The sequence below is a fragment of the Procambarus clarkii genome, chromosome 28 (assembly GCF_040958095.1).
Source record: "Procambarus clarkii isolate CNS0578487 chromosome 28, FALCON_Pclarkii_2.0, whole genome shotgun sequence".
NCBI lineage: Eukaryota > Metazoa > Arthropoda > Malacostraca > Decapoda > Cambaridae > Procambarus > Procambarus clarkii.
The window spans coordinates 190,001-200,000 of NC_091177.1; the positions used below are offsets into that span (position 1 = coordinate 190,001).

Sequence of the window (10,000 nt, forward strand, 5' to 3'; positions counted from 1 at the left end):
ACGCCAAGGGGCCTCCTCACACGTTCAGGGGCCCCCTCACACGTTCAGGGGCCCCCACACACGTCCAGGGGCCACACACACACGTCCAGGGGCCCCCACACACGTCCAGGGGCCCCCTCACACGTTCAGGGGCCCCCACACACGTCCAGGGGGCCCCTCACACTTCCAGGAGGCCCCATACACGTCTGGGGGGGACTCACACACGTCCAGGGGCCCCACACACGTCCAGGGGCCCCTCACACTTCCAGGAGGCCCCTCACACTTCCAGGGGCCCCTCACACTTCCAGAAGGCCCACACACACGTCCCGAGATATATCAGTGCCGGCCCATGTGGAGAGCGAGGAGGGAGGGGCCGGGTGAGTGAGGAGCTGGCTGGAAAAGAAGGAAGGGTAAACGGAGAAAGGGAGGTAGAGAGGGACGGTGAAGGGATGGGAGAGTCTGGAAGGTATACTATATCTTGCGGTGATTCTGGGATCAGCGTCTCTGCGGCCCGGTCGCTGGCCAGGCCTCCATGGTAGTGCGGGACTTAGTGCTAGGGCTCCGCCTCAAAGCTACTGCCCTATGTGTATTTATCCCTTCTGGCTCTACAATGTTCTGACAAACTTGCTCCTGAGGCTCTGAATGGTGGATACTGCCACCATCTCCGGTTTATTCTTTACTTGAAATTAATTTTCAGGCAATGGAGGGCCTCGAACCTGCGTTCTGGTGAATCCCAGACACCTGCCCCTTACCGCCGACTGTGCCACGATGGTACAAAAACGTCGACCAACCCGAAACGCTACTGAATTCACTAGGAGTTTCGGGTTGATTGGCTTTTTGTACCATCGTGGCCGAGTCGGATAAGGTAGGTGTCTGGGACTCGCCAGAACGCAGGTTCGAGTCACTCCATTGTTTCAAAATTATTTTTTATATATCCCGCTATTGTGATTTCTGAGTGATCACTCGTCTTATTTACTATTGTGACAGATCCAACCTGTCCTCTTAAAAATAATGTCGCTTTTGGCCGTTTACCCGTATCGCCGATAGTCGACGTAATTTGAAAATTAAAAAAATAATGAAAATAAATTTGGGATATTTTTTTTCATCAACAGTAAGTTAAGGGTCCTCTGATAGGTTAGGTGGGCAGGAAATTCTCATAAAGTTTCAAAACGTTGTGAAAAACGTTAATTGAAAGTTTCCTCTCCTAACCTTAACGAGGGAGCCGGACGACTCAAACAGAAAAAAGAACAGTACGTCCCTTTTGTGAGTCGATTTCATTTCAAATTACGTCCCCATTTAGCCATAGCTCGCATACGAGCGAAAAGCGACGTTATTTTTAAGAGGACGGGTTGAGCTCCGGTGTCTCCTTGTATGTCTGTGGCTCATCTGTGTTTCTTTCTTCTACTTGTAGCAAGTTGTTACAGTGTTACTTACCTGGAAATGACTGTTTCTCTCCACACTGTATATTCCCCCTCAGTATCTTGTACGTAGTGATCATAGTCGTTTTGTCGGAGACAGGAATCCTCCGTGTGCGTGGAATCCTCATATATATATATATATATATATATATATATATATATATATATATATATATATATATATATATATATATATATATATATATATATATATATATATATGCGAACAAGCCTGAATGGTCCCCAGGACAATATGCAACTGAAAACTCACACCCCAGAAGTGACTCGAACCCATACTCCCAGAAGCAATTTTGTCCGGTCGTGATGGTCAAGTGGATTAAGGCGTCTTGTACATACCAGTTGCGTTGCTTCTGGGAGTATGGGTTCGAGTCACTTCTGGGGTGTGAGTTTTCAGTTATATATATATATATATATATATATATATATATATATATATATATATATATATATATATATATATATATATATATATATATAATTGTGTGTGTATTTGTAAGATTTAATTATACTGGATGTGTTGTTGTTTTTAACCTTCTTTTCTAAATTGAAGATTTATGTAGATATTTTTCCTTTGAAGCTGTGTAATCTATTTTTTCTCTCTCTGTCTGTCTCTCTTTCTCTCTTTCTCTCTTTCTCTCTCTCTCTCTTTCTCTCTCTCTCTCTCTCTCTCTCTCTCTCTCTCTCTCTCTCTCTCTCTCTCTCTCTCTCTCTCTCTCTCTCTCTCTCTCTCTCTCTCTCTCTCTCTCTCTCTCTCTCTCTCTCTCTCTCTCTCTCTCTCTCTCTCTCTCTCTCTCTCTCTCTCTCTCATAATTTACTCCGTCCAATAGAATTATAATATTAAAAACAGTAAATTCAGCCTTTGGATTAGGGCAGGCTGTTGTTATGGTGGAATGTTACTTGAGGATGCTGGAGGACGAGAGCTGGAATCCAACATTCACGAATTACATACAGCAGCCAGCTCGCTCCACCATCACAAAAACATCACCAACGCCATAACCAATGCCGCCATCACCACCCACCGACACCAACATCGTGTCCAACATCACAACCACCACCACAACCACCATCACAACCACCACCACAACCACCACTGTAACAGTAGAAGAGGCGACCACAACTTTCACACAACAGTGAGGTTATGGAGGATTTCACTCCTGAGTTTCTTAATAAGAGGCTGCCAGGTTCAAGCAATCTTGTAAACCTCCCCACAAGACATTAAAGGATAATTAATCAAAGTATCGAATTAAGAAAGCAAGAAAAGCATGATTTGGATGTCGGCAAACAGTGAGGGTTGTCTGCACTCTGTCCCCTCTGCCTGGGGGAATTGTTTGGGCCAAGTTGCAATAGGCTGGTGTTGCGGTGAGGTGGCATGGCACCCTGTGGTAATCCACATCTGCAACCCAGCAGTGAACTGGCATCCATCGTCGCCAAAGTAATTATCGAAAGTACTTAATTTCATTATGGGCGACGGTGGTGGCAGTCAAGATTTCAGTCGTTGTGAGAATGCATTCAATTTAAGTTAATTGTAATATATTGTGAATGGTAGCAGTGGTAGTGTAAGTGATAGCAGCGATGTTGTATCACCACTACTACCACCATCTCCAACATCACCACCACCATCTCTAACATCACCACCACCACCATTTCCAACACCACCACCACCACCATTTCCAACACCACCACCACCAACAACACCAGAACCATCATCACCAACACAACATCAACTCCAATACCACCATCACCAAACCGACCAATATCCCCACCAACACCACGACCATCACCAACAACCCCACCACCACCACCACCAACCCCACCACCACCATCACCAACAACCCCATCACCACCACCACCAACCCCCACCACCACCACCACCACCACCACCACCAGCGAGCAGTCATCCCGGTACACTGTTGTCCATAATGCCGACTGCAGTTCAGTTTGCCTCTCGGGGAAGCCATTGAACCATAGGGAAATCTGTAGGTAATTGGCGTTTTCCATATTGTTACGAGGAGGGGAGGGGAGGGGAGAAGGAAGAAGGGCAGGAGAGGAGGGGGAAGGGGGAAGGAGGGGAGGAGGAGGAGAGGAGGGGGAAGGGGAGAAGAAGGGTGAGGGGAGACGAGGAGGAGGAGAGGGGAAAGCCGGCTATCTCTGCAACTGAGAGTCAACGTCTCATTATTACCCTGAACCCTATTATACACCTCGAGATAGCGAGGCAGGTAATAGTAAGGGTTGCCTGGTGACCGAGGAGCCGCCCTGGTGACCGAGGGGTCGCCCTGGTGACCGAGGGGTCGGCCTGGTGACCGAGGGGTCGCCCTGGTGACCGAGGGGTCGCCCTGGTGACCGAGGGGTCGGCCTGGTGACCGAGGGGTCGCCCTGGTGACCGAGGGGTCGCCCTGGTGACCGAGAGGTCGTCCTGGTGACCGAGGGGTCGCCCTGGTGACCGAGGGGTCGTCCTGGTGACCGAGGGGTCGCCCTGGTGACTGAGGGAGGCTAAATAACAGAGGAATATATATCCTGTTGACAATGTTGTCCACACGAACTATCGGTGATGAATCTGGCTACTCAACACGGACTGGAGTGATGAGTATGAGGCCTTAGGCTGGAGGAGTCGGCAGAGCGGTGCCTCAGGGCTCCCCGTCGCCACACACGCATCATTATGAGGAGAATTGGTAATAATAAGCCTCGCGACGTGCCAGGCCTTGTTAGTGGTGGTGTGTTGCTGCTTGTTGTTGTTGTTGCTGATGTTGTGTTGCTTCTTGTTGCTGATGTTGTGTACTTACCTACTTGTACTTACCTAGTTGTGCTTGCGGGGGTTGAGCTCTGGCTCTTTGGTCCCGCCTCTCAACTGTCAATCAACTGGTGTACAGGTTCCTGAGCCTACTGGGCTCTACACTTGAAGCTGTGTATGGAGTCAGCCTCCACCACATCACTGCCTAATGCATTCCACTTGTTAACTACTCTAACACTGAAAAAATCTTTCTAACGTCTCTATGGCTCATTTGGGCACTCAATTTCCACCTGTGTCCCCTAGTGCGTGTGTCCCTTGTGTTAAATAGTCTGTTTTTATCTTCCCTATCAATTCCTCTGAGAATCTTGTATGTGGTGATCATGTCCCTCTTAACTCTCTTTGTCTCCCAGTAACGTGAGGTTTAATTCCCGTAGTCTCTCCCCGTAGGTCATACCTCTCAGTTCGGGGTACTGTGTTGCATGTTGTTGTTGATGTTGTGTTTCATGTTGTTGTTGATGCTGTGTTTCATGTTGTTGTTGATGCTGTGTTTCATGTTGTTGTTGATGCTGTGTTTCATGTTGTTGTTGATGCTGTGTTTCATGTTGTTGTTGATGCTGTGTTTCATGTTGTTGTTGATGCTGTGTTTCATGTTGTTGTTGATGCTGTGTTTCATGTTGTTGTTGATGCTGTGTTTCATGTTGTTGTTGATGCTGTGTTTCATGTTGTTGTTGATGCTGTGTTGCATGTTGTTGTTGATGTTGTGTTTCATGTTGTTGTTGATGCTGTGTTTCATGTTGTTGTTGATGCTGTGTTTCATGTTGTTGTTGATGTTGTGTTTCATGTTGTTGTTGATGCTGTGTTTCATGTTGTTGTTGATGTTGTGTTTCATGTTGTTGTTGATGCTGTGTTTCATGTTGTTGTTGTGTTTCATGTTGTTGTTGTGAGCACCTTATTGAGTCACCTAAGACGAGAGGCGTTGACGGAAGAGGAAAGGGAGGATGTGTGGACGCCGGGGAGGGGCGGGGATGTGTGGACACCGGGGAGGGGCGGGGATGTGTGGACGCCGGGGAGGGGCGGGGATGTGTGGACACCGGGGAGGGGCGGGGATGTGTGGACGCCGGGGAGGGGCGGGGATGTGTGGACACCGGGGAGGGGCGGGGATGTGTGGACGCCGGGGAGGGGCGGGGATGTGTGGACGCCGGGGAGGGGCGGGGATGTGTGGACGCCGGGGAGGGGCGGGGATGTGTGGACGCCGGGGAGGGGCGGGGATGTGTGGACGCCGGGGAGGGGCGGGGATGTGTGGACGCCGGGGAGGGGCGGGGATGTGTGGACGCCGGGGAAGGGGCGGGGATGTGTGGACGCCGGGGAAGGGGCGGGGATGTGTGGACGCCGGGGAAGGGGCGGGGATGTGTGGACGCCGGGGAAGGGGCGGGGATGTGTGGACGCCGGGGAAGGGGCGGGGGGATGTGTGGACGCCGGGGAGGGGCGGGGGGATGTGTGGACGCCGGGGAGGGGCGGGGATGTGTGGACGCCGGGGAGGGGGGGGGATGTGTGGACGCCGGGGAGGGGCGGGGGGATGTGTGGACGCCGGGGAGGGGTGGGGATGTGTGGACGCCGGGGAGGGGCGGGGGGATGTGTGGACGCCGGGGAGGGGCGGGGATGTGTGGACGCCGGGGAGGGGGGGATGTGTGGACGCCGGGGAGGGGCGGGGGGATGTGTGGACGCCGGGGAGGGGTGGGGATGTGTGGACGCCGGGGAAGGGCGGGTGGATGTGTGGACGCCGGGGAGGGGCGGGGGGATGTGTGGACGCCGTGGAGGGGCGAAGGGATGTGTGGACGCCGGGGAGGGGCGGGGGGATGTGTGGACGCCGGGGAGGGGTGGGGATGTGTGGACGCCGGGGAGGGGCGGGGGGATGTGTGGACACCGGGGAGGGGCGGGGGGATGTGTGGACGCCGTGGAGGGGCGGAGGGATGTGTGGACGCCGGGAAGGGGCGGGGGGATGTGTGGACGCCGGGGAGGGGCGGGGGGATGTGTGGACGCCGGGGAGGGGCGGGGGGATGTGTGGACGCCGGGGAGGGGCGGGGATGTGTGGACGCCGGGGAGGGGGGGATGTGTGGACGCCGGGGAGGGGCGGGGGGATGTATGGACGCCAGGGAGGGGCGGGGATGTGTGGACGCCGGGCAGGGGTGGGGATGTGTGGACGCCGGGGAGGGGCGGGGGATGTGTGGACGCCGGGGAGGGGCGGGGGGATGTGTGGACGCCGTGGAGGGGCGGAGGGATGTGTGGACGCCGGGGAGGGCCGGGGGGATGTGTGGACGCCGGGGAGGGGTGGGGATGTGTGGACGCCGGGGAGGGGCGGGGGGATGTGTGGACGCCGGGGAGGGGCGGGGGGATGTGTGGACGCCGGGGAGGGGCGGGGATGTGTGGACGCCGGGGAGGGGGGGATGTGTGGACGCCGGGGAGGGGGGATGTGTGGACGCCGGGGAGGGACGGGGATGTGTGGACGCCGGGGAGGGGGGGATGTGTGGACGCCAGGGAGGGGAGGGGGGATGTGTGGTCGCCAGGGAGGGGCGGGGATGTGTGGACGCCGGGGAAGGGGCGGGGATGTGTGGACGCCGGAGAAGGGGCGGGGATGTGTGGACGCCGGGGAAGGGGCGGGGATGTGTGGACGCCGGGGAAGGGGCGGGGATGTGTGGACGCCGGGGAAGGGGCGGGGATGTGTGGACGCCGGGGAAGGGGCGGGGATGTGTGGACGCCGGGGAGGGGCGGGGATGTGTGGACGCCGGGGAAGGGGCGGGGATGTGTGGACGCCGGGGAGGGGGATGTGTGGAGTCTATCTATAACATGTATAATAATGTCAAAATTTTTGTCATAAAATTAATACATTTTTTCCATGTGGAGCTATGAATAACCATAGCTTGTGGAGCTATCATTTCTTCCTCTAAAGCTAACAGTAATCGGCAGATTAGGTGGAGTGGTCGCCTCCATTGCTGAGTGACGGTCAGTGGCCGAGTGACCATCCGCCCGGCCCGCTCATTTGCCCACTGTCCACCCGCGGCCCACCAATGGCAGCCTTCGCTTCGCCCCCTCGACACAACTGACCAACCAGAACACGACGGCTTCTCCCTACAAGGACCAGTCACAGCGCCGGGATCCCCAGTGTCCAGCGGTCTGTCCACTCCCTGGCCAGCTGGGAGGGAATGGAGAATGGGGGTGGGAGAAGGATGAGGAGGAGGGGTGGGAGAAGGATGGAGAGAGGGGGTGGGAGAGGGATGGAGATGGGGGGGGGGTGTTATCATATAAACAAACATGTAACATCACCCAGCGTCGTCTTTTCTTGTGGGTCGTCGTCATCGTCATTCTTACTGAAATAAAGTTTTGGAATTGACACTGGAAGTTCTATCCCTTCCAGTGTCAATAGGACGGTGACTTTCTATCCCCGCCGGTGGCTTCCTATCCCCGCCGGTGGCTTCCTATCCCCGCCGGTGGCTTCCTATCCCCGCCGATGGCTCCCTATCCCCGCCGGTGGCTCCCTATCCCCGCCGGTGGCTTCCTATCCCCGCCGGTGGCTTCCTATCCCCCGCCGGTGGCTTTCTATCTACGCCGGTGGCTTTCTATCCCCCGCCGGTGGCTTTCTATCCCCGCCGGTGGCTTCCTATCCACGCTGGTGGGTTCCTATCCCCGCCGGTGGCTTTCTATCCCACGCCGGTAGCCATTACGATATTATTAACTTTTAATTCGCTTTCCTTTCCCCCCCCCCCCCAACATTTTTCTCCATCACCAGGTTTTTCAACAGTCTGTTAAGTTTCCCATCCCTTATCTATCCTCCCTCATCTATCTTCCATCCCGTTTCCCCCATGTACATCCATTGCTTCCTCTTCCCGTCCCCCCCATCCTTATACATCGTCCCCAACCCCTCTCCCACCCCCCCCCCCCCCCGGGGTCCACAGGGTCCACCAGGTGGACTCTCGCCCCATTTTCTTTTGACCAAGACCACCGGACCCGGATTTAGAGGGTCGCTCGAGGCTGCTGGAAACGCAAAGCCAATATTTATCGCCTGCATTTAAACACACGTTGGGAATGGCGGCGGTGATGTACCTGTAGGGTGTGGGGGGGGGGGTGGGTGTGTAGGTAGGGGCGGATGGAATAGGTAGGTGACGTATAGATTGTACCTTCTCTATTATATTCTCTGTTAGCTCAACTCCGCAAGCACAACTAGGTGAGTACGACTGGGTGAGCACACACACACACACACACACACACACACACACACACACACACACACACACACACACACACACACACACACACACACACACACACACACACACACGCACACACACACAACCAACCTACACCGCCAATTGTTAAGGCCCAATAAGGGCGTGACGGCGGCGTTAAGCGCCAGGCACAGCCAGGACCTCGTGGCCGCGTGCAACACAACTTGCATCAGCTGCAATATTGAGAAACACTGTTGGACAATGGCCGCTCCCCTCCTCCTCCTCCCCGGACCCACGGACCCATGGTCCCACCCATTTGCCTCCGTGTATATCAATATAATAACCAGACCAGCGGTTAGTGGTTGGCTGGGCCTCGGAGGGTTGACGGAGGGGGGAGAGGGGATTGTATATGGGTGGGTGGAAGGGAGTGGATTGGTGGGGAAGTGGATGAGGGGAAATATAAGGGGTGGTGGGGGTCAGGGAACCTTACCTTGAGGTTACCTTGAGGTTACCTTGAGGTGCTTCCGGGGCTTAGTGTCCCCGCGGCCCGGTCGTCGACCAGGCCTCCTGGTTGCTGGACTGATCAACCAGGAAGGGAATAGAAGGATCAGAAAAGCCAAGATCACACAGTTATAGTGAGGATTAAATTTAAAGTTTGTTGAGATAATGAAGTACATATAATTAAGAGTGGATTCATTAAGCTGTTCCTACCGTCTGGTGCTGAGGGAGCTCGGGTGGCCGGGTACATGGCTGTCATGACTGGAATATTGGTAGCAGTTTTTTTGTATACACACAAACGCTTGCCGGAAACGCTCGAAACGTATGAGTATATGCTATCTTCTATCATAGTATATGCTATCTTCTTGAGATGAAGATAGCGGGGCTTAGCGTCCCCGCGGCCCGGTCCTCGACCAGGTCTCCTTTTTGTTACACCCCCCCCCCCCCTTCCCAGGAAGCAGCCCGTAGCTGCTATCCAACTCCCAAGTACCTATTTACTGCCAGATGAACAAGCGTATCAGGGTGAAAGAAACTCTGCTCATTTGTTTCCGATTCCGCCGGGGATCAAACCCGGAACCTTAGGACTACGAATCCCAAGCACTGTCCACTCAGCCGTCAGGCCTCCTAGCTAGCTCTTAACTAGAAATTCAACATTCTGCTTGTAACTCATTTTGTACGTATGTACTTTTACCTGAATAAAAATTATTATTATTATTATTATTATTATTATTTATTATTATTATTATTACACATTATTATTATTACATGTTATTGAATTGTTATTTCTTATCACAGAAAAGATAAGATCAATGATTACAGCAGTAATCGTCTCCTTATTTCTTATGTTCTTCACTTGAGAAGGAAGTTGAAAACTTAACTCTCCAACATATATATTTTTAGTTTTGCTATGGCTCGACGCTCAGAGATGCGTTTCGTCGATACTGTCAACATTTTCAACGGCTAGTAGTGAATACAATTTAGCATGCTCCAATATGTCTTGTTCACTCTATATTTAACTATTTTCACATGATGGTTGGGGCATACTACCATCCTACCGGTCACAACGACCATCCTACCGGTCACAACGACCATCCTACCGGTCACAACGACCATCCTACCGGTCACAACGACCATCC

General features: G+C 53.6%; 1 protein-coding gene across 1 annotated transcript in view; it reads right to left on the bottom strand.

Annotated features, from left to right (window-relative positions):
• The window catches only part of LOC138369317 (uncharacterized), a 16,051-nt gene extending 13,602 nt beyond the window's left edge, over positions 1 to 2,449 (bottom strand). The window contains exon 1 of the mRNA XM_069332543.1: positions 2,368 to 2,449. Coding sequence (XP_069188644.1) covers positions 2,368 to 2,449 — 82 coding nt within the window. The remainder of the gene's footprint in view (positions 1 to 2,367) is intronic.
• Positions 2,450 to 10,000: the final 7,551 nt, after the last annotated feature.